At 52.4% G+C, this 26,835-nt stretch overlaps 2 protein-coding genes across 5 annotated transcripts in view; one reads left to right on the top strand and one right to left on the bottom strand.

Moving 5' to 3' along the window:
• The window catches only part of Flrt1 (fibronectin leucine rich transmembrane protein 1), a 78,010-nt gene extending 66,896 nt beyond the window's left edge, over window positions 1-11,114 (top strand). For 2 of the 3 annotated variants that reach the window (XM_026781428.1, XM_026781429.1), the window contains one exon: window positions 845-11,114. In XM_026781428.1, the coding sequence (XP_026637229.1) occupies window positions 894-2,918 (2,025 nt within the window). In that variant the 5' untranslated portion in view covers window positions 845-893 and the 3' untranslated portion in view covers window positions 2,919-11,114. The remainder of the gene's footprint in view (window positions 1-844) is intronic. The other variant, XR_003377290.1, reaches the window with a different exon arrangement.
• Macrod1 (MACRO domain containing 1) overlaps window positions 1-26,835 on the bottom strand; it is a 142,468-nt gene that overhangs the window by 101,168 nt on the left and 14,465 nt on the right. The gene's annotated exons all lie outside the window — the stretch shown is intronic.

Raw genomic sequence — 26,835 nt, 5'->3', positions numbered from 1 at the left:
CCCTTTTTCACTGAGATGGAAAGATAATTTCTCTTTAATTGATTTTTTACCACTGTGAACAGTAAAATAATGAGAAAACTCTATGCTGCAATTTTTCTATTTGCAAAAACTGAAATTACACCTTGCAGAAAAATTTCCTCAGCGTGCTGACAACGTCTCCCTCCTTTATTTGTCTCATTTCTTTAAATCAAGAAAGCTGATGTGTAAGTGTACGTGTGTGTGTGCACGTGTGTGTGCCCTGTTATTTCAGCTGGGGAGAGACTAGAAGGTATGGAATAGTTCCCCCGGAAAGCACAGGACTCGGAGCCAGGATCAGATCTGTTGACACCTCATTCTTCTGGGTCTGAAACACATGGCTGACAAACAGGACGTGGTGTTTCACCACCCGGCAATGAGCTCAGTGTTCTCCGCTGCCCACCAGTGACACCGCTGGCTGCGTCTTTCCTGGAGGTTCTGGCGACACGCCTCTTGAGCTGACAGCCTCCCAGAAACAAGCTTTTCCTTCAGACCCTGAGTCCATGCCAGAATTAGGTCTGTCCCAGTCCTGATGGAAATCCATTCCACTGGCCGGCCCCATTTGTGTGACCCTTAAAGGGTGAGGTCACAGCCCAGGCTGCAGCAGCACACACTAAATGCCCTAGGGTGTTGGCTCCTCCCAAGGACCAGACCCTCCTGATGAGAGTCACAGTGAACATCAGTCATTAGTCATCCTGACCAGGGAGCTTACCTGTCTCCAGGTTGGCATAAAATTGCCTGGCCTCAGCCCTGCAAGGCCCACCTCTGATGACTCCCTGGGCCCTGTCTCTGTCTCACACTCAGCACACCTATCTTGTGCTCCTTGCAGGTATTGAGGCTCCAGGTTAGGTGGGTCAGACCTCCACCAGCTGTCCACCATGGTGGTGGCACACCCTACTGCCACCACTACCACCACACCTGCTGCCACCATCACAGCCACTGTTGTGATGACCACGGCCACCATGGACCTGCGGGACTGGCTGTTTCTCTGCTATGGGCTCATTGCCTTCCTCACGGAGGTCATCGATAGCACCACCTGCCCATCAGTGTGCCGCTGTGACAATGGCTTCATCTACTGCAACGACCGGGGACTCACATCCATCCCCTCAGACATCCCTGATGATGCCACCACCCTCTACCTACAGAACAACCAGATCAACAATGCAGGCATCCCTCAGGACCTCAAGACCAAGGTCAAAGTGCAGGTCATCTACCTGTATGAGAACGACCTGGATGAATTCCCCATCAACCTGCCCCGCTCCCTTCGAGAGCTACATCTACAGGACAACAATGTGCGCACCATTGCCAGGGACTCATTGGCTCGCATCCCGCTGCTGGAGAAGCTGCACCTGGATGACAACTCCGTTTCCACCGTGAGCATCGAGGAGGACGCTTTCGCCGACAGCAAGCAGCTCAAGCTACTTTTCCTGAGCCGGAACCACCTAAGCAGCATCCCATCGGGGCTGCCGCACACGCTGGAAGAGCTGCGGCTGGATGACAACCGCATCTCCACCATCCCACTGCATGCATTCAAGGGTCTCAACAGCCTGCGGCGCCTAGTTCTGGATGGCAACCTGCTGGCCAACCAGCGCATTGCTGACGACACCTTCAGCCGCCTGCAGAACCTCACAGAGCTGTCACTGGTGCGCAACTCGCTGGCTGCCCCGCCCCTCAACCTGCCTAGTGCCCACCTGCAGAAGCTCTACTTGCAGGACAATGCCATCAGCCACATCCCCTACAATACGCTGGCCAAGATGAGGGAGCTGGAGAGGTTGGACTTGTCCAATAACAATCTCACCACACTGCCTCGAGGGCTGTTTGATGACCTGGGGAACCTGGCACAGCTGCTTCTCAGGAACAACCCCTGGTTCTGTGGCTGTAACCTCATGTGGCTTCGGGACTGGGTGAAGGCACGGGCTGCAGTGGTCAATGTGCGGGGCCTCATGTGCCAGGGCCCTGAGAAGGTCCGGGGCATGGCCATCAAAGACATCACCAGCGAGATGGACGAGTGCTTTGAGGCGGGGTCACAGGGCAGTGCAGCGAATGCAGCTGCCAAGACCACAGCCAGCAACCAAGCCGCTGTCACCACGCCCCAGGGCTCTCTGTTTACTCTCAAGGCCAAGAGGCCAGGACTGCGCCTCCCTGACTCCAACATTGACTACCCCATGGGCACCGGTGATGGTGCCAAGACATTGGTCATTCAGGTGAAGCCACTGACAGCAGACTCCATCCGAATCACATGGAAGGCCATGCTACCTGCCTCCTCTTTCCGGCTCAGTTGGCTGCGCCTGGGCCATAGCCCAGCTGTGGGTTCTATCACAGAGACCCTGGTGCAGGGGGACAAGACAGAATACTTGCTGACGGCCCTGGAGCCCAAATCCACCTACATCATCTGCATGGTCACCATGGAAACTGGCAACACCTATGTGGCTGATGAGACACCTGTGTGTGCCAAGGCAGAGACGGCTGATAGCTACGGCCCTACCACCACACTCAATCAGGAACAGAATGCTGGCCCTATGGCAGGGCTGCCCCTGGCTGGCATCATTGGTGGTGCTGTAGCTCTCGTCTTTCTCTTCCTGGTCCTTGGGGCCATCTGCTGGTATGTGCACCGGGCTGGTGAGCTGCTGACCCGAGAGAGGGTCTACAACAGGGGCAACAGGAAAAAGGATGACTACATGGAGTCAGGGACCAAGAAAGATAACTCCATTTTGGAAATCCGAGGTCCAGGACTGCAGATGCTACCCATCAACCCGTACCGCTCCAAAGAGGAGTACGTGGTGCACACCATCTTCCCCTCCAATGGCAGCAGCCTCTGCAAGGGCGCCCACACTATTGGCTACGGCACCACACGAGGCTACCGGGATGGCGGCATCCCTGATGTGGACTACTCCTACACATGAAGCCGGCCACCCCCGGTGTGCTCACGTGGCTCTGTCTAGCCCGCTGCAATACCAGGAGCCAGGAAGAGAAACTCCACAATGACTTTCCCAGCAGAAAGCAAAGTTTGGGGAGGGTTGGTGAACACAATAGTGGGATTAAAAAAAAAATTAAACACATAGAAAGCAAGAGGGAAATTCAACATTGTTGGAGACATAATTCGTAATTTATACCAGATCATGAGCGTGAAGGGTTGGATTGGGACTTTTTTTTTTCCCTGAACCAGAGTGATACTACCTGTACAACATTCGTGTACACCTCAAGCTCCATTCAGGGCCGTCAGAGAGCATCAGGTGACAGATGGATGGGATGGCATGGAGCCCCCCACGCACCCCCTGCCGGCTGCTCACACTGACAGCTCAATGAAAGGTTTTGGGGTTTTTCACAAAAGAGCCCGGGGAAGAAGACTTTGCTACGGAGCTACTGTCCTGACATCTCTTCCCTGGCTCTTTCCATGCTCTTTTCTTTCCAGATCTGGAGAAATATGGCGTCCTCCATGGTATTCTTCGAACAATACCATAGTCAATTAAAAGAAAAAAAGAAAAAAACAGTCAAACTTTTCCTTCCAATGCCGAGCACTTCGGTTCCATTCACCGTACTCCGTAGAAGCTCTGAGGAAAGCCATAGCTTTCCCTGGCGCGTGGAGGTGCGTCTGTCTGCCCGCCTGTTGCCATGTCACGTGTCCCAGTACAGATGGGTAGATAGAGCTGCGTGTCTGTCCTCTCAGAACCTTTGGGTCAGTCCTTGACATTTCCTCAGATGACAGAATTGCAAAAAGTTTGCTTTCTCCTAGAAACCATTCAGTAAGTAAACCATGTGTGGGATGAGAGTGAGGTGGAGGGGAGGGCCTCAGCCCGGGTGGAGGGATTGCTGTTTCTTAGAGGCACTGGTATCAGCATCCCAGTGGAGTTAGGAAGAATTGGCTGAGGATGCTTTGGAGTCCATCCTGTGTCACCCTGCCCAGAGCCAGGCCACTCTCCTTCCTGCTATGGAGAAAAGCTTTCCTTGATCCTTCCCCATAGATCCTGTCCCCACGATAGTGTTTACTCTTTCTCCTGGGACAGGTAATTAGTGCAGGGACTGTTTATAAATATATGTGTCACACACACACATCAGCTGGCTAGACCTATTGGTTTCCATGGCTGCTCAAACAAAGCCCAGAAAAAAGAAAAAAAATTTTCAGAAAATCCCTGGGAGACACACACACACACACACACACACACACACACACCTCAGCCATGCCCACACCAGGGGCTCTGTTCTCAAGAGGGAAAAAAATCAGATTTCTTTGTAAAATGCATCAACCTCTAGAAGGGTACTGACTGGGGCCCTGGGAAGAGCTCAGATTTTATTCCCCCCCCTGTGGAATCAATGCCGTTATCATTTATCAACGGACACCACAGTGTGGTGAGCCATGAGATTAAAACGATGATAAAATAATGACAGCAAATCCAGAAAGGAGGAAAGAGCGGGGCCTGCGGTTCTGATGTCTGCTTCGTCCTATACTCGGGGAGCCCGGGTCACCATCTGTCAATGTGTTGCTTTGCCCTGCACTGGAGAAAAAAAGTCATCAAAGGAAGACACTGGTCCGAGGGCAGCGGATGAGAAGGGGTCCAGCTCCTGATAGTGGTGTTTTCAAAAGACCTCTGCCAAAGACCTCTGCCACTCTGTTCAAAGCAAAGGCAGGAAGAAGCGGCTAGACAGCTGCCCGAAGTGTACCTGGGGGGCCATTCTCTTGCTGGACATTAAAGAGCCAACTGGTCCTTCAGTGAAGAGATGAGATTGAAAGAAATGGACCCAGCAGGTGCTCCAGAGTAGTGGAAAGGGGTACAAGCTCCTAATCAGAACCCAAGGGGTCATCATACCAAATGGAGACCCCAGCCCACCAGCCCCAGGGTGTGGCCGAGGGGTGTGGACATGGATCATTCCAAAGGAGACCTCTCTTCTCTCTTCATCCCAAGTCATTTTCCCACATAATGAGGTCAAGGGAGCCTCAGATTCAGGTCTGTATAAATGTGCGTCCTGGAGCTCAGCTGTCCCCAATGACCCTAATAACACCCTAGTTCTGGAAGCTTAGGCAGGCATGGAGGAGACCCATCTGTGAGGAACAGCTATGTGAAGGAGAATCCAGATGCTGGGCAGGCATCAAGGGCACTGTGCCAGCCTTCTTCAGGGCCCCAGGAAAGTAAAACCCCAGATCCCCACACCTACCTTGCACCTGTAATCTGCCCTGTCCTCTCGACTTGTCCATGTTCCCCTAATTATCTATTCCCTGCCCCAGAAGGATCTGATCACTTTCTCTGGTGGCCAAGAAAACTCTTAGGAATGGCAGGTGACCTAGACCCTGGGAACTGCCTGGAAGGCCCTACCTGGAGATTCAGGAACTTGTGGGCCAAATGCTAGAGCTGCTTGGGCTGTGGTAAATTTCTTCCCCCACTGCACTGATAAGCCTGACTGACGGGCCTTGGCACGCACAGGCACAATGTCAAAGCTTGGGTGGAGCTCAGTGGATATTACACGCAGCTAGAGAGTCCATGCATTGCCCCCTAAGGAGCACTAAATGCTGGTCAGGGTGCGCACTGCCCAGCCATGGCCCTGCAGCCCCTGAGAGCTTTCCCTATGTCATTTCTGCCCTTTTGGGTTTAACATTTTCCCTGTACCCTTTATTCTGTGTGTGTTGGGGATGGGGGAGTCCTAGCGATTGCGTCCTGCACCTAGTCATGCAAAGCAAGCACTCCGCCACTGAGCTAGATCCCCAGAACCCCACTGCCCAGTATCCCAAGTGTGACCTTTGTCCTAGTTTCCCAAAGCAGACAGAGAACCTGGCTTCTGGCCTCATGTTACAGTAGAAGTTGAGATCCTGTCTCAGTGCAGCTGACATTTCCACAGGGAGGTCTGTGGAGGGCCAGCCTCACCCTCAGTCTCTAACCAGCCGGAACCACCTCAGTGGCCTCAGCCCTGAGGAGTGTATTCTGTGGCATTTAAGGCAAGTTTAAATTAAAAAAAAAAAAAGCCAGCGACACTTCTTTGGTTAAGTGGTTTACCCTTCGTGGTAACTAGATGCAGCGATTGGAATCTCTTTTTCTATTACACGGCGATTTTACTTTAAATTTCCTCTTTAAAAAAAAATGGGGAAGAAAAGGCAAGGAAGGAGAGGCAGCAGGACCATAGGCATTTGCATTTTGCGAATGAAGTTTCTGGTAGGCTCAGCTCAGGCGTGGGGCCCAACGTATGGAATGCTTAAGAGATTACTAAGAATAAAATCTATTAATTAGTCATACTCAATTCCACAGACATGACGTGAATCAAAAGATCCCTTTCTTCCCTCATCTGCATCCTCTTCCTGAGGAAGCCTCCATCTTCCCTGAAAGGCTGCCCCCTGGCCCTCCTCCTTAAATTGGAGCCGTGCTGTGGCCCTGTGTGGGAGATCCTGCCTTGGGGAGCAGGTGCTGGGACAGTACCCCTTTCTTACCCTGGGCGATGCTGATAACCTGGGAGTCCTTCCTACCTTCCCTTCCTGGAGCCAGAAGCCCACCCCTGTTCCATGCAGCCATGCCTCTCCTCCTCAGTGGGCATGAGGTCTCTCAGGATCCCCTTCCCAGGGTTTCTAGTAGGCTAGCTGCCCAGCTCAGCCCCAGCAAGGAAGCCAGGATCCTATTATGCAAATGTGACGCTTCTGCCTTCCCTCTTTAAAATGAGGGTGACTGGGGTCACTTGCTTCACGAAGGCCCTGCAAGAGCAACCCCTCCATGAAGAGTCTGGAAGGTTCTAATGGCCTTGAGGCCATGGGGGAACTGCTGCTGGGTAGCAAGGACCAGTGTGGACTACAGAAGGGATGGGCAGTGTGTCTGGAATGGCCTCCTAGCCTGAACTTCCTCCCTTCATTGCTGCTGGCAAGGGGAGTAAGGAAAGAGCCATACTCGGAACCCTTCCCACCCAGCCCCCCACAAGTGCCAGTTCAAGTCCCAAAGCTAGCCTTCTTCAGACATCTGCTTTCTGCTGAACACACCAGGGAGGAGGCCGGGGCCTCAGAGCCTCTTCCTTATGAAAAATACAACAAGGAAAATTGGATGCAGCAGCTGGGGAGCCGTGCAGAGGCAGCAGGGAAGGGCTCCAGTGGGCATGGCGGCCTGTGTCCCCCAAGACCCAGATGACATGTCACAGGGCAGGGTCAGGGCTGCAAGGCCTTCCGTGAGCCACGTTCCATACTCAGAGAGTGGCGCAGGTGACAGCAGCTGATGCCGAGGCTGGATGGATGCCAGGGTGAGCACTAACAAGCAATTCACAGGGTTTCCAGAGAGCAGAGAGAGGAGGTATTTTTTTTTTTTTGTAAGGAGGATAAAAAGGCTCAAAAATGCAAATCATTACCGTTTACAACCAAGCGAGTCTGCTAAATTGATTAGAAGAGATTAAACTCCTTGGGGGTGAAGGGAAAGGGGGATTTTTTTTGTGGGTTACGAACCTGCCCCAAGTGGCTGCCCACACAGCAGGCATTTTCCGGGCCTGAATGGGAGGGGTAGCAGTTGTTCCTGCCCAGAACCCTGAGGAGCTGGCATCTCTAAGGACTGCTTGGATTGGAGAGCTCTCGCCAGGGCCACCAGGACAGGCAGAGTCATGTTGCTGGGACAAGTCATTCAGCAACTGTACCAGTCCCTGGGCAGACTCTGATCCTGTCTACTAGGGTCAGTCTGCCTTGAGAGATGGCAAGCCACATCTGGATCAGAGGAAGCAGCCTGTGCCATCACGTAGAGACTAAGACTTGGAGCCAGAAGATGTCCTGCATCCTTATGCTAGGGATCCGCTGCTCTCTGGGGCCAAAGAGTGAGGCCAGCTGTAAAGAGAAAACTGAAGGCCAGGGGAGACAAACGGGCCCAGCAGAGGAAGCAGCCAGTGAGCTCTGTCCCATGAGGCAGCCAGGCATTATCAGAGGATGTGATGATCTGCTTTCCAGCCTGACAACCCCCAGGACAGGACATACACAGACACCTTTCCCCAGTCTGTGCTCAGGTGGTGGGGTGGGGAGGCAGGGTGACAGGACACATGATGGGCTCAGTACTCCAAGCCCCAGGATGTCCCTGGACTTGTTCCCTCAAGTCCAGCTGCCCCACACCCAGAGTAACCCATAGTCTCCACACTGCCAGCCTGTCCATCCATCATCATAGCCGGCTGACGGTGCCTGGGGCTCTGTTCGAACACGCACCATGTTTTAGGCATTTGCTGATTCTTTTGAAGTGCTCCAGCTATTTGTATGAAATATCCACATTTATTCTTTAAGAACAACTGACAAAAAGAGTCCTTTTCCTCTCTTCCTAGATTTCAGGCTTTTTTCTTTTTCTCCACCCCATCCCCACCATGATGTTTTGAGCCTGGCACTGAACCTCTGATCCTCTAACACTACCTCCTTTGATTTTTTTTTGGGGGGAGGGGGGGAAACAGGATCTCATGTAGCCTAGATTGGCCTCAAACCCTCTATGTAGCTGAGAATGACCATGGATTTCTGATCTTCCTGCCTCTACCTCTTTCAGATTTTAATGTATTTTTTCTCTGATTCTGAGAATTTCATCATCCCTGGGGTCACTCCCATTTTCTCATCATACTGGGGTTTGCAGGGCATGTCACACAGGGGAAGGGCACCAGCTCTCTTCATGTCTCCCCTGACCTGTGTGCAGGTAACTCTCTAGTCTGGGGCTGTTCCTACTTCTGGAAGCCTCCCTGGGTTCTCTGAAACCACTGTCAAAATTCCTTGCCCCTGAATTGTCCAGCTTGTACCAGGAAATAAATGTGGGTATCTGGTGGGCAGTGTGCCTGTTGGGTGGCTGGATCAGCCCCCCGCTTCATACAGCCCCACTCCCAAGATCCCGTAGCCATCATAGTCAAGGCATCAGCTACTCCCTTCTCCTACCTGCCCTTACCTGGGGTCACTGAGGACCAGCAGGGGACCTGGCTCACCTGGGCAGCTCCTCCCAGAGGCTTCCCACCCCACTTGGCTTCAGAATTGGTGCATCTCCAGCAGATGGGAAATGAAGATTCAGTGAGATCTGGCAGCAACCACAGCCTGAATGGGTGACTCAGTTTCCCTTCTCTAAGATTTGCATCAGTGGCTGAGGGGGATTGGCAGAGAACTAGAGACCCGGGGGGTGGGAGAAGAAACAAGATCCAAGGCAACAGCCTGCCTTGCCTGCCACCCCTGCAGAGACTCCCCGCACCCCAGCCACCCGCCTGGAGGAACTAATCAGACTTTCTCTTCAAGATAGAAAACAAGCGCGACATGAACCGACAATCAAAGCCGCAGCAGGCCCAGGCTGCCGCTGCTCATTCTCCCAAGGGCCCATGGTTCCAAACCTCTCACCCTGCCTTGGATGGAAGACAAGGTAACAGGTCCTCCAGCAGACCCCTCTGGTAACCAGTTCCATCTTTGAAGGTTGTGGGCACAACATGGCCACACCAAACCCCAAAATAGCCTTAGGTATTCCCCCCAGCCCAGCATGACAAACCTGAGAACAGCCGCAACCACTAAGCTACTTGGCCGTGCAGGGTATATTGTAAGAATGAGGCCCTGGTAGTCTTCCAGCCCCCCCCCCCAAGAGGCTGGGGGGAGGGAAACCATGGGCCCACTGCTGGCGGTTGTCATCTGAGAGGAAAAGGGGGAGAGAGTACTAAAAGCTGGGAGGCAACAAACCAGGCTCTGGAGAGCTGTGCTTGTGTTGGCTAGGGACACCAGCAGGTGTGAGCAGGGATCCCAAAGGCCCAGGTTGCCCCAAAGGACCCCATTCCTATCTAAAGGCTGCAGAGTGGAGGTTTTGGCAGGGCCATCCTCCCAGTGGCATCCTCGTGAGCAAAGAGTGCTTGCTGGTGTTGCCAAGTAAACTAGGACAGGTATTGGAAAGTATAACTGGTCCCGGGTTCTGAGGGGACCCCTGGCCAGCCTCTGGGGAATGGATGGGCTCTTCCCTAAAGAAGGTGAGGTGCCTGCCAGCCCATTGGAGAGAGGCAGGCCCCTGAACCACCAATTTCCCAAGCCCGTGGCCTGCCCCACTACAGACTTAGCACCCTGGGGCTCCGTGGCTGCTCGCTCCTCTCTCTTTTCTTTTTCTCTGAAGGGCAAAGCTGTCTCGGGGGTCTGACTGATAGCAACGCCCCTGCTGCGGTGGCTGCAGTCTGGGAACTGGCAGGCAGATGAAGCCCTGGTCCCTGGGAGGCCTGGGTATGCTCAGCCTCATGGCTCACCTGCTTCTCTACCACCAGACAGGGGTTTTCCAGAAAACAATGACACAAACATACGACCACCACGACGACAACACAAACCAAAGTGCACTCCAAACCGCCCTTTGGCCTCCTTTAATGTAGGTGCCTTGAACTTCAATGTTGAGACGAATGTGACTAACTACTTGGTCCTATTTTATGTTTGTCTGTTTCATATAAAATGTCCAAGTCCACCTGCCTTGTCCTTTCTTGAAATAAATAGAAAAATTTAACTTTTACGGTCATCTCGGCTGCTGACTCCGGGCTCCGCAGGCCAGCACAACAGGAGCCAGGTGGCTGGAATGTTCCTCCTGAGCAGTCCCAGGCCTTGGGTGGGGGTGGGGGTGGGGTGGGCTCTGCTGTTGGGGTCCATTGGCACAGAATAGCAGCCAGATAGGATAGAGACTCTGGGCTTAACAAGTTTCCTGGGCAGAAGCCAACATTCAGTGTCCACTGCAGAGCCAGGTACGGTGGCACACCGAGGTCCCAGCACTGGGGAAGTGGAATCAGGAAGGTCAGGAGTTCAAGGCTGTTGGTGGACACTTAGTGAATATGAGGATAGCCTGGACTCCTTGAGAAACAAAACCTCTTTAAAGATTCTGTGATGAGCAAGAAAAGGGGGCTTGGAGCAGGGAGACCAGCTGCACCTGAAGCTTTTTAAGTCAGCCAAGCGGGGCGGCCCGGTGCCGCATGCAGACGGGCAGAGGGTCTTCACTTGGAGAGTTATTAATAAAAGCTGAGGATTATCCGCTGAGAGGCTCCGGCAACCATGTGGACACCCAGATAAGAGCAGAACTGTCCTGGCATTTGGGGATGTGCTTGTTCCACAACCCCAGGGTTCTTCCCCTCCAGGTGCCCCTTGTTCCCGACAGGCACCCACCACATCCACAACTCCAGGGGCCTCAACAGTGTATCTCGCACCCCTGGGTGGGAGAGAGAAAAAAATTATTTTCATGAGAAAAACAGGAATTCCTGCTAAATTTAAGATAAAGCAAGAACTCATTACTCCTGCTTAGATCTGCTCTTGCATCTCAGTGGGGTTAATGAGTTTCCCCTACATTCCAAGGAAGCAGTTCTTTCTCCACCGGCCTTGTTGGCTGGTGCCCCCTGTAGGGGTGACCTTGAGCACTACGGCCCATCCCCATCACCCACCCCTTAGACACCACTACCCATAATGCTGGGGCAAGGACAGATCAAGAGGGCCAATGCACAGGACAGTACTCAAGATGGCCATTCGGGACAAGAGCAAAGAGGACAGGTTCTGACTTCTCAGGAGATGCTTGGGGTTCAAAAGGGCTGTGCTCTCCTTCTCTCCTGAGGCTGCTATGGGGGCTTTCTAGAAAATGGCTGGCCAGCCAGTCAGCCAAGAGACAGTTATTGAGTGCCTACTGTGTGCTGGGCCTGGGGAAGCAGTGTTCCCTGCCTAGAAGCATTATGGTGAGGCTTCTCCAGGAGTGAGGATGGGCGCCCTGGCCGGGGCTGGGAGCGCGGCAGGGAGGTAGGCTCCCATTGAGAGTGGTTCTGCAGAGGAAGGTGGAGAGTTTGGGCCCCATTCACCACCTGAGACAAGGACAGGACGGCAAGTTCAGTTCTAGTCTCTTCTGAAGGGCTCTGGCTGTGCCCAAGCTGGCCCAGCCCCTGGCTTCACCTTGGAGAATTCCTGGCAGGTTCTGGCTTGTCTCAAGCCCTTCCCCACGAGGACTATGAACAGTTCAACTCAGGAGAGCCCCAAACCCCCACCCAACCCCCAGCCTGCTGACAGCACTCCACAGCATGGTGACACTTACTCGGCTGGGGCACTGTCCAAGCACACAGCAGCCCCACACAACGAAGATCACCCACCTGCCCTGCTGCCAGACAAGGCCATGAAGGAGAGTGTCTTCAAGCACAACAGTTAGCAATCCCAGTGGCCCAGTAATACAGCCATCTTCTCCCCTACCTCCCTTGCCCCAAGGTCACCTTACCCTCCACACACCTGTGACCACACTACAAACTAAATGGGACCCTGAAGCTCTCCAATCCAGGGCAGAGGGTTGTGTTCTCAAGCTCTTCTCAGAGCAGCAGCTAGCAGAAGCCAGAGGGCTGTGGTCACCACCAGCCAAGCAGCCAAGATCCTCGTCTTTCCCCAAAAGGTCTCAGAACTGTTTATTACTGAGGGTAATGGGGCTGGTGTCCTCTTAAGAACCAGAATGGCATGCTGGGTATTGGTGGCGCATGCTTTAATCCCAGCACTCAGGAGGCAGGGGGAGGTCTGAGTTCAAGATCAACTTGGTATACAGAGCAAGTTTTAGGATAGCCAAGACCACACAGAGAAACCCTGTCTCAGAAAACCCAAACAAAAAAACAAACAAAAGGGAATGAGTGCCTTGCTTCCAAGGGCACCCTAAGATCCAGGGACCCGAGTGATGCACCTTACTTCACTGTTTGCCCATTCCAAGACTCCTGCCCTTCTCTTCCCTCCTACTGGATTCTGGAACCTTCCCTTCTCTTGCTCCGATTTCCTAGAAGGGGTACCTGGTCTCACAAAGCATCCTGGACATGTGGTGTCCAAACCTATAAAAGGCCCAACACCCCAAGTCATAGCCCCACAGCCCTGTCCTGTGCAGAAAGGCCCTGACCCATCCGAGGCCACTCCCTGTTCCTGAAACACTGTAGTTATGGGTGATGCTTGCTGATCCACTTTCAAGCACTTGCAACAAACCGTGCTCCCCAAACTACATACTGGCCACGTCCCTGCCCTCTTCCACCCATGTCGTCTCCCAGTGCTGACACAGCTGCCGTCCCCCTTGGCCTCTGTGTCTGGCCTCTCCAAAGGACCCTCTAGTCCTGCAGCAAAGTAAATAGGCTCTCTCAGCGCTAACTGACAGCGCAAATGAAATCTTGCGCTCCCCCCTTCGAGATTTACAGGGGAAGTGAAATCTTATTTGCACCGCTGCCAAGCCGAGGCCGCGATGAAATTATGCCTCGAGAAGAGACCCGGCCGGCTTCTCGCGGAAGCTGCTGCATCAGAGATGGGCTTATTAAAAGCCATGGTGGCCACATTTCAACCTGTTTCAGGTGTTAAGTAATTTACTGCCACCCAGAATTCAGTGACAGGTTTTTATCATTTTTATTTCCACGATGCAGGCAGACGCCTCAACAGACCCCTGCTTACCGTTCCTCCTATCTCCCCCACTTTGGCACATGAGTAGGAACTGAGGTGAGGCCAGGACCACAGTGGCAGCAGATACCCTGACCCCTCGCCCCCAGGGTCTTACCAATACTCAGCATCACCAGAAAGGAAAGGAAGCTTCTAAGAGCCCCTCACACACAGGCAGGTCCCAGCCATCCCCAGAGAGCCCTCAGGAGGTTTTCTTCATGAAGGCAACAGAGGCATTAGCGACGTAAGAACAGAGACAATCGCTGTTCTAAGCCAGCCGCAAGATCAACTGGTCTTCACTGAGCAACTGCTGTGTACTAGGTTCTGCTGGGACAGAGCACATAGCTGCCAAGGGGCCCCCATGCCACGCAAAGGTCACTTTCTACCCATAAGTTTCCAATAAATACTCCCAATGGCTATTGCAAACCTTTGGGCCAGGGACATAGCTCAGGTGGTAGAGAACTTGCCCAGCATGCCTAAGGCCCTAGGTTCTGCCCCAGCACTGATAAGCTGAGAGCGGAGGTCTTCCTCTGAAATCCCACTCAGGAGTTCAGGGTCATTCCCAGCTACATACAGATTTCTAGGCTAGCCTAGGCTATGTGAGATCCTGCCTCATAGGTAGTAATAATTTAAATAAATATCCCTAGGCTGGAGATGTAGCTCAGTGGAGGGCACTTGCCTAGATGTGCAAAGCCCTGGGTTCAGTCTACAGAAAAGTGTCATCATGTGTCTTGCCTGTGGAAGCTCTGAAGGAGAGGGTTGGGGAGGCAGAACCCTGCCCGTCATCGCAGGGGATCTCTCCATGCCAGAACCGAAGGTTCAAAAGGATCTCGGCCCTTCATTGTCCTGGAGAACACCCAGTCTTTCCGCTCTGCCTCCCCTAAACTGTTGGGGAATATGAAGGCCCCTGTTCTCCAAGAGCTGGGATCGAAGGAAACTAGGGTCTGGGCCAGAGTGGGAAGAAGCCCCATGTGGCCCTTCCTCAGCAGCCCTGGGCAGGGGCTGTTTGATGCCTGCAGGCTGGGGGGATTAGACCTATTACAGAGCCCTGAGGGTTTAGCCAACAGCCTTTCCAGTGCCCCCTTTCTCCACCTGTTTTCAGATAACTCCAAGACGACCAAGGGGAATCTTCAAAGCCCAGCTGAGCCAAGAGCAGAAATTCTTTAATTAGCTTTCTTTTGGATCGGGGCCCTGGCAAATGGATTAGTCATGGTGGGGGCAGGAGGAAGGGATCGGACTCCTCTTTAGAGCAGAGATTACAAGCCTGGGGTGAAGGACCAGGGGGGGGGCGGTCTCTGGGGACAGGAGAACTCCTGAGTGGGCCCTCCCCAGCCAGCAACTCCCGGGGAGTTGGCAGATGGAAGCCGCCATCAGGAGGATGGAGATGTTCACCCAGGCTGTGTGCCTGAGTCTCCTAATGAGTGTGTGCCTCTTCCCCATGTGACCATTCAGATCTCTAACTTCATAATTAGAGGGGATTTCCTAAAGGGGCACCCATCTGTGAGCGGCAGAGCAGCAGGCATGATGGTGCCAGGCGCTAGGCATCTGTCACCGTGTGTCACCACATCACACCCCCAAGGCAGTGTGACACAGTCGCCTTGCTTGTTTCCAGGATAAGCAAGTACCTTTTTTCTTTGCTGTTGTTGTTAATTTGTTTTGTTTTTGAGATGGAGTTTAATATATACCCCAGGCTGGTCTCAAACTCATGATGTTACTGAGGCTGGCCTTGAACTCCTGATCTTTCTGCTTCTTCCATAGTACTGGAGTTGCAGGGAGCATACCCCCAATCCAAGCTTATCCTTGCAGTACTAAGGATTGAACTCAGGACTTCACCTATGCTAGGCAAGCACTCTACCAATTGAACCACAGCCCTGGCCCTCATTCCTGTTCTGAAAGGGCTTAGGGTTCCCATCCCTAGTACCACATAAACCACGAGTAGAGCTGTATGTCTGTAATCTACTCAGGTGGTACAAGCAGGAGAATCAGGAATTCAGGGTCATCCCCAGCTACACTTGGAGTGCTAAGCCAGTCCTATCTCAAAAAAAAATTATTAATCTTTTATATTATTATGCAAGTTCAGTAGCTTGCTCAAGGTATCAGAAACTGATGTTGACATAGGAGCCAGCTGTCCAAGTGGGTGTCTCCCAACACCCTACACTCTGGCCCATGGGAAGCCTTCCCTGCAGCATAACTTAGCACCTGTGTTACAGTCCAGGTAGAAGTTAGAGCTAGGTACCAGTTAGAGGTACCCCATGCCCTCCATGTGAGAGAGGAAGGCGGCAAGTGCCTCATTCTGAGGCACTGGGTAAAGAAGGCTGGCTGGAGGCTAGGGTTGCAGGCTGTGGGGTGCCAGGCCCTGAGCTCCAGACTGGCAGCTCTCAGGCCCCAGCTCTCCCAATGGCTCCTTCTGCAGGAAGGTGTACCACACTGGGTGGGGAGGTGGAGGGAGCCTCAGGCACCACTGATCCAGATTTCCCAGGACTCCCCCTGGAAGCATGAGCTCCCCCATCAAAAGGAGCTCCTCTGTGGTCAGGCCACACTGGACTCTGGAGAGGACTTTGTAGAATATGCTGGCAAGGAAAGGCACCGCCACCTGCCACTACTGTGACAGAGGGCTAAGTCCCTCCAGAGGACCCCCAGGGTCAGGTCACTACTTATGACTAGGTAGCACTCTGGGGATATGCCAGCTGTATGGACCATCTCTCCTATGCTCCTCCATTGCAGGCTCAGCACCCCACACAGCGTCTGGAGGATTAGGTCACAGCTGAATATGCAACATAGGAGAACATCTGACTTGGGTCTACAGAAGTTCTTGAAGGAGGTGGTGGTGTCTCAGTCAGGACCTGGGGGACATCAGAGTAAGCCAGGAAGAAAGTCGATGCAAGAGTGCTCCCAGCCAGGCACCGGTGGCGCACACCTTTAATCCCAGCACTCAGCAGAGGCAGGTGGATCTGCGAGTTCGAGGCCAGCCTGGTCTACACAGTGAGTTCCAGGTCAGCCAGGGGAATGGGAATGAGAGAGAATGTGTAGTTACATGAAGCCCTGGGTTTCATCCCAGCACTACATAAAACCATCCATGTGGCACATCTATAATCCCTGCTCTCAGGAAGTAGAAGCAGGAGGATCAGATGTTCAAGGTCATCATGGTGAGTTCTAAGCCAGCCTGGCTACATGAAACCTTGTCTTAAAAAAAACAAAGAAAGAAAGAATGAATTCTCTAGCTGTCTGCAGTGGAGAGAATGGGAGAAGAGATGAGCAAAAAGAAGTGGGACAAGCCAGGAATGGCTTATATCTGCAGTCTTAGCAGTTGAAAGGCTGAGGCAGGAGGATTGCTGCGAGTTTGAAGCCAACCTTAACTACATAGTAAATCCAGGTCAAGCTAGAGCGAGAGCCTTTCTCAAAAGTAACAGCAGAGCCACCGTGTGGAGGCGTGCACCTCTAGTGCTGGCGCTTGGAAGGCAGAAGCAGGAAGACATCTGTGGGTTTAGGCCAGCCTGCCCTGGTCTACATAGTGAGCTCTAGGCCAACCAAGACACATGAGACTGTCTCAAAAACAAAACAAAAGAACCATTCATCGCATTCAAGGCCTCTCTACCCCATGTCCCTGAGTTAGCAGTGCACCCCTGAAACCCAGAAGTAGCTTCCATACTCTTGAAGAATGTCCTGGCCCAGAAAGGCACTGGCCACAGCCCAGGAAACACATAGGAGCTGGGGCGGGATGCTGGGAGTAACCAGTGGAGGGTGGGAAGAACAGGAGTGTCCATGTACATAGAAGGAAGTCATGTTGTTTGCAAACGTAAAGCAAGCATTTATGAGCCAGGCCGTGGTGCCATACACCTTTAATCCCAGCACTCAGGAGGCAGAGGCAGGTGGATCTCTGTGAGTTCGAGGCCAGCCTGAACTACAAGAGCTAGTTTCAGGAGCTAGTTTCAGCACAGGCTCCAAAGCTACAGAGATACTCTGTCTCAAAAAAAAAAAGGGGGGGAGGGGGGCAAGCAGGCATTTATGAACACCTACTGTGTGCTGGGGCAAGCAAGAAACAGCCATTCCCTGAGACTGTGCCACCTGCTCATGGGCCTGCCCCCACAGCCATCTCCTTGGTGGGTAAAAAATGATGTTCTTTGTTTCAATTAGCCTCTTCTTGATTGCTGGTGAAATTCCGCCTCTCTCGCTTGTTTACTTGCCATTTGTTTTCCTCCTACCGGGAATCGTCTGCCCCCATCTTCCACTCATTTTTCTTCTGGACTCATAGAAGCTCTTTGCATATTTAGAGAGGTGTAGAGAAGCGGCCCTGGAGGGTCCTGGGTCCCAGGAATGGGATGAAAGGGGAGTGTGGGCGTTGGATGTCCCGGCTGGATCTCCATTTCTGGACAGATCCTAACTCTGCCAGAAGATAAGGAACTTTCTGCGGGTGGAGCCCTACCAGGCCTACATCTTGTATGGCAAACCCCAGCAGGCTTATTTTTTACTTACACGGAAAAGCACTGCCAGAGGCTGGCCGGGTACTCTGCATGGCAGTCAGTGGGAGCAGCAGGTAAACTGCACATCAGGGATGGAGAGGTTTGTATGGTTTCAGGCAAGGTTGATGGGACCATTTGAAAAAATGGTGTCAGGTGTCCAGGACACTGACAAACACCAGGACCAGAATGGCTCCCCTAGTCCCTAGCACACCTTCCCAGCCTCTTTTTTTTTTTTAACTACATTGACCCAGATGGTGGTGTCCCAGCACTGGGGAGGCAGAGGCAGAAAGATTTTTTCTTTTTTTTCTAAAGTTTATTTATTTATTATATATACAGTGTTTTTATATACAGTGTTTTGCCTGCAGGTCAGAAAATGGCACCAGATCTCATTACGGACAGTTGTGAACCACCATATGGTTGCTGGGAATTGAACTCAGGTCCTCTGGAAGAGCAGTCAGTGCTCTTAACCTCTGAGCCCTCTCTCCAGCCCCCTTCCCAGCCTCTCTTCCAGCTACAGCAGCACCTAAAGAGGGACCCTGGCTTGCGGGACTCACACAAGCCCCACACCATCCTCAGCCTCCTGACCTTTCAGGCCCAGAAGCACCTCTGCTGTTTATTTTTCCTCCATTGCTTCCCATATTTCACTGGACAAATAACGCAGGCCATAAAACTGATTTCCAAAGCCCGTAAAGGCAATAACATTTAGGGAGGCAGGAAAAATTAAGCCTCCTTCCTTCCCCGAGTAATGACGACTGGGAGTCCTCAGAGAGCATTCTACAGCTGCAGACACTCCCGGGCTGGGCTGCAGAAGTCCCTGCCCGGCTGGTAGATGGGGGCTCGCACATGCTCCTGGGCCCAAAGCAGCCACAGACCCTCCATGCTTCTGCTTCCTCCTTCCCTGGCTCTGCACCTCCCACAGGACCCATCAGAGACTGCCTGGCTCCCCGGGTCACCCCCTACACACATCCTGTCTCCCACTGTGCTGCCCCCTGGGGCCTGAGGGTGGCCCAGTGGGAGACCTACACATTCCAGCACAAGTCCTTTAACTCCTGGGAAAACACAGGCACCAGTGTGCTCAGTGACACCTTTCAGTGGCAGAGCGTAGGTTCCCCAGTGGTCCTGGATTATCCAGTGTCCTAGCTGAATTCCTCCATGATGATTACCACACGCTATCCAGCACAAACATGGCTGCTATGGGCCTCTCCATGTCCCCTCCCAGTAACTCAGTGGCAGGTCCATTCAAGGCTCTTAGGAAAAGATGAGGACCCCAGAAAACGTCACTTCATGTCCTCACACTGAAGCTTTCCCTACCACAAAAGCTTATAGGAGAACAGCCCCCTCTGGGATCTTTACTGGGTCATCAGTTACATTCTGGGCTCCGAAGTTGCTAGAGGAAACTGGGACTGCCTAAGGCAGTGGCTGAGAGGGCAGAGGGTAGAGGAGCTCTGGCAGCCGGAAGGGAGAAGAACTGCCTGGAGGCAAGAGTAGCCCCACAGACCCCAAACAGCCCCTGCCAGGGAATCACGAAGATGCTGGGAGTCAAGAACTCCAGGCTAGAACTCTCCCCTGGTGTGATGGTGCATGTCTGTTATCCCAGCATCAGGAAGGCAGAGATGTTGGGATGAGGGCTTCAAAGCCATCCTGAGCGACCTGAAATCATACCTCAAATAAACAGAACCCAGCTGGGGAGATAATTCAGTGGGTATTGCAAACATGAGACCTCAGATCACCAGAACCTATGTTTAAATAAATAAATAAAAGCCAATGTGGTGATCCCAGCACCTAGATTCCAGGGAAGCCGAGGACAGGTGTCTGGGGCTCAGTGAGCAGACAGCCTAGTCTAATGGGTGAGCTCCAAATCAGTGAGAGACCCTGTCAAAAAACAAGACAGCTCAGTGAGGATGCTTGCTGCCAACCCTGACGACCTGAGCTGGATCCACAGACTCACGCTGTGGAAGAAGAGCTATGACCCCTAAAAGCTGTCCTCTGGCCTCCATATGCATGCCATGGCATGGCTGTTCACACACACATACGTAAATATAAACATTTAAACAAGGTGGATGGTTCCCTAGGAATGGTGTCTGAGGGTGTCTGTTCTCTGACCTCCACATACGAATACACCCATGTACCCTACCCCACAAAAGCCCCCTCTTCAGAACACACGCACTGTTTCACCAAGAAGAATGGGGTCCCCCAAGCCAGGAGGGGACACCAGAGCAGCTTAGTCTCACTGCAGAGTCTGTCATCACTTGTCCCCCACTTTTGAAGTCTAACTACATCATGGCATAGAGTAAGCTTGACTGAAGAGCAGGAGAGAGATGAAGAACAAGGGGTCTTCCCCCAGGCCTCCCAGAGGGTCAGTAGGCTGGGGGAGTAGGGAGCAGGCCTTGGGAGCAGCATAGAAGCTGGCAGGACCCCATGCTGCCCAAAGGACTCCAATGCATATTTGCATGGAGCTTTTGGTGGCATGCCGGAATTTATGCAGCTGCCCCTGTGGTTCCTAAGGCGAGACGAATCTTCAGGCCGCTTTTCTCAGCAGGAACAAGTCTCTCCTTCAAATCGATGGTGACACATTTTTAAACTCCGATGTTAAGGAGGGAAAGATTTTGAAGGCCCCCCGGGGGGAACCCTTATTAGTCACAGGCTCCCTTGAGAGAAATCGCAGTGGCAGACTCAGTGGGCCTGGGCAAGACAAGAGGCCCAGAGGCCAGGTCACTGCAGGAGGAGAGACAGGAATCACAGCAGCAAATAGGAAGCAGAGGGAAGAGTTGGGAGGGGAGGTGAACCGTGAGAGTGAGGCTCTGGTACAGTGAATAAGTCATCCGGTGGGGGAGGAGATAACAACGGCTGAGAGCTAGCGGCTCTGTTGCTCGAGCATTTGCCCAGCTAGGTTCAATCCCCAGCACCAGGCCCAAGTGTGGAAGCTCACACCCGTAATCCCAGTCCTTGCGAGGATCGGGAGTTCAAGGTCATCTTTTTAAAACCAGACAGAGAAACATAAAACAAAAAACATGAAACTTCTGTTTCAAAAGAGGGGGTGCTGGCATGGCGGCACATGCCTTTGATCCCTAGATTCAGGAGGCCAAGGCAGGAGGCTCTCTGTGTTCAAGGCCAGTCTGCTCTGCACAGCAAGTTCATCCAGGTGTATTCATTATTTTTCTATTGCTGTGGTAATCATGATCAAGGCAACTTATAGGAGAAAGGGTTTATTTGGGCTTATGGTTCACAATAGCAGGTAACTGTGGCAACAGGCGACAGACATGGGGACGAGAAGAGCTGAGAACTCACAGCTCAAACCACCAGCAGCAGAGAGCACAAACTGGGATTGGCACAAGGCCTTGAAACTGCAATACTCCCTCCAACAAGGCCACAGCTCCTAAGCCTCCCCAAACAGCACCACAACTGAGGACCAAGTATTCAAATGCCAGAGCCTATAAGGGGACATTCTCATTCAGACCACTACATGGGGCTACATAGTTAAGACCTGTCTCAAAATAAAAATGGAAAAACGAAGCCGGCAGTGGTGGCACATGCCTTTAATCCTAGCACGCAGGAGGCAGAGGCAGGTGGATCACAAGAGCTAGTTCCAGGACAGAGAAACCCTGTCTTGAAAAGAAAAAAAAAGACCAGTTAAGTTCTGTAAACACTGTAAAGAGAAAGTACAGGGGCTGGAGAGATGGCTCAGTGGTTAAGAGCATTGCCTGCTCTTCCAGAGGTCCTGAGTTCAATTCCCAGCAACCACATGGTGGCTCACAACCATCTGTAATGAGGTCTGGTGCCCTCTTCTGGCCTGCAGGCATACATGGAGGCAGAATGTTGTATACATAATAAATAAATAAATATAAAAAAAAAAAAGAAAGTACAGTCAGCAAGGGGACACTTTGGAGGTGCCATCTGGGCTGGAGCCATGGTTAGATGCCAGCAATCAAGCAGCCACCGAGAAGCCTGACTACAGGGGAGTTATGGACCTTAGTCGAAGAGATCCCAGGTCAGCATGAGTAGCAGGTACCAGGCTGAAAGAGGGTCTCCAGGAACCAGGCAAGAATCAGAAAGAACATGTGCCAAGAGCAAGGGCCAACCCCCTCTCTCTTGTGGTTTAGTTTTCCGTTTTCCTCCTTCCTTCCTTTCTTTTTCAGCTTTGGAGATGGAATCCAGGGCATCACTTATGGTAGGCAAGCTTTCTACTACTGTGCTGTACTCTCAACCCTCAACCGTCCCTTCCTTTTGTGTGTGTGTGTGTGTGTGTGTGTGTGTGTGTGTGTGTGTGTGTATGATGTATGGGCATATGTATGTGCAGGTGGCAGCCAAAGGTGGACTTCAGGTGTCTTCCAGCTTATTTTTTGAGTCACTGGCCCCAGAGCGCCCCAGCTGGCTAGACCAGGTAGCCCGCAGACCTCTGGTCCTTCTGTCTCTCTACAGAGCTGAGATTACAGGTGTGTGCCACTACACCTAGCTCTTTACATGGGTGCAGGGACTGAACCCAGGTCTCGTTGCTTGTGTAGCAAGCATGTTAGTCATTGAGCTGTCGTCCCAGTGTGACTTGGTTCCAGGACGATTTGGGGGTGTTTTGCCTTCAGGGGGTGGGGATCTCACTATGTTAGTTCAGGCCGTCCTAGAACTCACTATGTAGACAAGGCTGGCTTTAAACTGAAGAGATCTGCCTGCCTCTGCTTCCTGAGGTTAGGATCACAAAGCACTGTGACCTTGTCCCAGAAGACCGTCAGCTCTACACTAGGCATGATGAGCTGTATGCAAGGCTCAGTACAGGGCACTGTGAGCTCAACTCTGGTCCTGGCTTTTGTTTTGTTTTATTTGTTTGTTTCATTGGTCGTTTTGTTGTTGTTTTTGGTTTTTAGTTTTTGGAGACAAGTTTTCTCTATGTAACAGCCCCGGCTGTCCTGGAACTCACTTTGTAGACCAGGTTGGCCTTGAACTCACAGAGATCCACCTGCCTCTGCCTGCTGAGTGCTGGGATTAAAGGCGCGCGCCACCACCACCTGGCCTGGCCCTAGTTTATTACACTTATTTTTCAATAGGGTAGGGGCTAGAGAGATGGCTCAGCTGTTAAAAGCTCTTGTTGCTATTCTAGGGGATCACAGTTCAGTTCCCAGCACCCAGGATAGGTGGTTCACACCCACTTGTAACCCAGCTCCAGGAGATCTGACACCTTCTGCTGGCCTCTCAAGACACACAGTAACCTACAAGCAAAAATATTCCCATTTACACATAAATAAAAAATAAAAATACCAACTCTAGCTTCCATGTCCACTTCCTTGATAATGGCCTTCACCATCCATCAGCTCCAATCACCTGTTAGGCACCTGCGTGGTTCACCTTGAACCTTGAAGCCGCCCTGTCAGAAGACGTATCTCTGGGGTCTACAGATGAAGAAGGTGGGACCTGAGGATCATTGCACCTTGATGCAGCACACCAAGCTCCACAGGGGCCACAGCAGAAACCGAATGCAGCCCTGTTGGGCATAACCCTGCCGTGCACCACCCCTAGCTCCAGAGCTGCAGGCCCAGCACCCTGTTCTGTCTGGAGGAGGGGAAAGCTCCTGCCTCCCATTAGGAAAAGCATAAGGCTGAGCTGACAGGTGGCCAGTCAACTACAAAAATCCCTCCTTGACTCTTCCTGGTCCCCTCCTGACCAGATCTGCCCCCTTCCTACCACCCTGTGGGGAAAGCTCCCTGCTGCCAGACAGGATTGGGATTTAGCTTCTCTGGCAGGCACAGCAGAGCTTCCCGCAGCCGCAAATGTCAATTCTAGGCCATTTGCTTCGTGGATTTTAATGTCCCTGTTTCTCTTCAACATCCACAGCAAGGTAGCCCTCGCTTCTCAAAAGGGATGTAGTGTTTGATGATGTTTAAACCGTACGTGAAATACAGTCAGGCGGCAATAATCAAACAGTCGCGGGCCCTGCTGGCAGGGGACAGCTGACAGCCGGCTCTCTCTCCCACAAGCCACCCCAACACTCTCATATTGATGGCAATTACAATGTCCAGAAGGGGAGAAGGTGGAATGGGGGAAGTGGAGATGCTATTCAAGGACCACTTGTTGTCACTGAGAGGGGGCAGCAGTTATGTGATGTCATGGGGGAGACCCCTCAACTGAACCCCACCCGCACTCTCAAAATGGCTCTATACTGCGCTACCATCCTTCCCTGCTGTCCTCACCAGCTTCCTTTCCTGACACCTCCGCACAGATATAAATAGCACGGGTTTGGTGCATGCCTGCAATCCCAGCACCCAGAGAGGCTGAGACCGGAGAATCACAAGTTCAAGGCACTACAAAGCGAGTTCAAGGCCAGCCTAGGCAACTTATTGATAGTCTCTGTCTCAAACTAAAAATTAGACAAAGTGGAGGTAGGGGGTATAGTTCAGTGGTAGAGCGCTTTCCTAATGTGCACAAGGCCCTGAGTTCAATCACCTGAATCCAAAAATAGCATATCCCCTAACCTGCCCATTGCCGACGTAGAGAACAGGCATCCTTACATGGTGCCCCAGGCAGTCACATCCACTATAGGGTCCCCAGCCCTGGGGAGTCATTAGGTCCTGCATTGCTGTGTTTTTACTGTGACCCATTGTACAAACAGCCTGAGCACCTCCAGGGACACCCTCCCTGACCAGATGTACAATTCTCAAACTTGCCCTTGCCATGGGGATCTCCTTGGCTGTCCTGTGGGACCATTATGTATAATTATATAATTATAATTATACCATTAGTTATCTGTGGACCCTCCAGGACGGTGGGCACCCTAACTGGATTCTATTCCTTTCTCTGAGCTCCCTGAGAAACCCCTGTGGGGAAACACGCCCCAAGGTAGAAGGGCCTGTGGGAGTTGGCGGAGGAACCAGATCACCTCATGACAGTGTTGTGAGAAGACCAGGTCACAAGAGGCATCTGAAGCTGACCCTCTCCCACCCCACAGTCCCTGTCCTTAGCTCAGACTTAGGCACCGCAGCTCCAGAAACTGTACCCTTTGATAGACTGCAGAGGGGACCATAAAGTGGCCACTTAGAATGTCAGCATGACTGGGAATTTTCAAAAATCAACAAAGGTACTTCCAAGGTGAGACTCCGAGGCAAGCAGCCCTGGGGCACTGGAAGCTGCAGGACACCTTAGGTGGCTTCTACTCTGCCAGCTCTGACCTCAGGAGATGTAACCAAGTCCTGATAGGGCACACGTTAGTCCTGTGGCTTCCCTGGGGGCATGTTCCCTGTCCTGCCTAGGAAGGCCAGGTCTAGACCTGGAGTGTGCTGGAGCTGACCCTGGAGGTCTGGAGAAAAGATTCGTTTTAATACACCCCCAAATTTGCTGTTTTCCTTCGCTGACTAGGGTGGGAGGGAGGATGGAGGATGGTGGTTTCAGCTAGACCCTTGGTCATCTAGGGATGCAGAGGGCCCATCCCTCCAGGCAGCCTGTGCCCAGTCCCTAGTGGATCATTCCAGGAGAGCGAGCCAAGAGCTGCAGCTCCAGCCCTTTTCATGCTCCGCCAACTTAATAGTCTCCATTAATTTCAAAACACACACATTCCCATAAGCTCAGTGCTCGGGACAGCACATCGGGGACACGGGCAGCTGCACAGGTGTGGGAGCTGAGGCCAGCTGGCCTCAAGGACAGGAAGCCTGGGACAGAATGTACTCTAGCCACCGTTCCATATGGGCAAGTCACAACCCTCTGAAGAGCTTTTTCTGATGTAAGTTTAGTCATAGCCCAGAGATGGAGGCCGGAAGCCTGGGTTTGAGGCTCTCCCACTTTCCTACTGTGTGACCCTGAGCTGGTCACCATCCATCTCTGAGCTCTAATTATTCATGTGTCTTCCTCTCCAGAACTTACAAGAACCTTGAATGTAGGCACATGGAGGTTCACCTTTCCTTCCTCACCTCCAGAGGCTCACACCAGCCAGGAAACTCAGGCGGAGATGGGGGCGGGGGTGGGGTGGGGCATGAATGCTAACCACTGTCCATATCTGCGAAACCAAGAGACTCCTCTGAGACCCAGAGAGGCGGGTGAGGCCTAGATCAGAGAGGGGGTGTCCCAGAGCTGGCTCGTGCAGTGTTCCTGCCATCCAGCCAACCCACAGCAGAACTGAATCACTTTCATTCACCAAAGGCCAGCTAGAATTCAGGACAGCAGATAGTGGGTCCTCACTCACAGTGGAGCATTAGCAGAGGGCCTGGAGGCAGAAGAAACCTACAGGTTCCCTCTGAGTCCTACCCAGTCAGGCTCTCCTCACTGGACCGAGCCCTGAAGGCCCGGGAGGAAACCTCAATAATTCAAAAGGGATCCATCATTTATGAATTTATATAACATGGCTCGACCTTGTGGAAATGAGCCACACTCTTCTGGAGGCATCAAGCATTTTGGTGCTTCTTACCATAGGGAGGGTGGCTGCCCACATCTCAGGCCACCTAACTGGCTTCCTGCTTCCTGCTATGCCCACACCAGACTCCCACACCCAGTGGGGGCAGACGAGAAAAGCAATGCTAGCTGCATCCTCTTACCCCAGTGCCAGTGACAAGGGGTTTGGTTCATTAGTTGGTTTGTCTGTTTTTGAGACAGGGTCTCACTATGTAGTCCAGGCTAGCCTGGAACTCACTATGTAGACCAGGCTGGTCTTGAACTCATAAGGATCTACCTGCTTCTGCCTCTGCCTCTACCTCTGGAGTAATGGGATTAGAGGCATATGCCACACATCTGGTTTGGAGCCCTGACTCTTATGTGGTTTTGTGATCCTGTGAGAGCTTTAATCTCTTAATCTGTAAAGTGGGTGCCCTGCACAGGAAGCCTCAGCATCCAGTCAAGGGCAGCCCCGGGTGAACAGCCTTGTAGTATTGGGAGCTGGGGCTCAGAACCCCCAGGCCACGTGGGGACAGTAAATTCAAATCGTGATCCCCAGAACAGGTACCTGCTCACTGTCCACTCTCTGCAACCCAGCAGCAAACAAAGACACTGAATTAGAACTTGTCGCCTACCCGATGCTGGGGGTATGGTGGGACGCAGACGCAGACACACAGACACACACACACACACACA

This window comes from Microtus ochrogaster, chromosome 8 (genome assembly GCF_000317375.1).
Source record: "Microtus ochrogaster isolate Prairie Vole_2 chromosome 8, MicOch1.0, whole genome shotgun sequence".
NCBI lineage: Eukaryota > Metazoa > Chordata > Mammalia > Rodentia > Cricetidae > Microtus > Microtus ochrogaster.
This window is presented reverse-complemented; position numbering and strand designations above follow the sequence as displayed.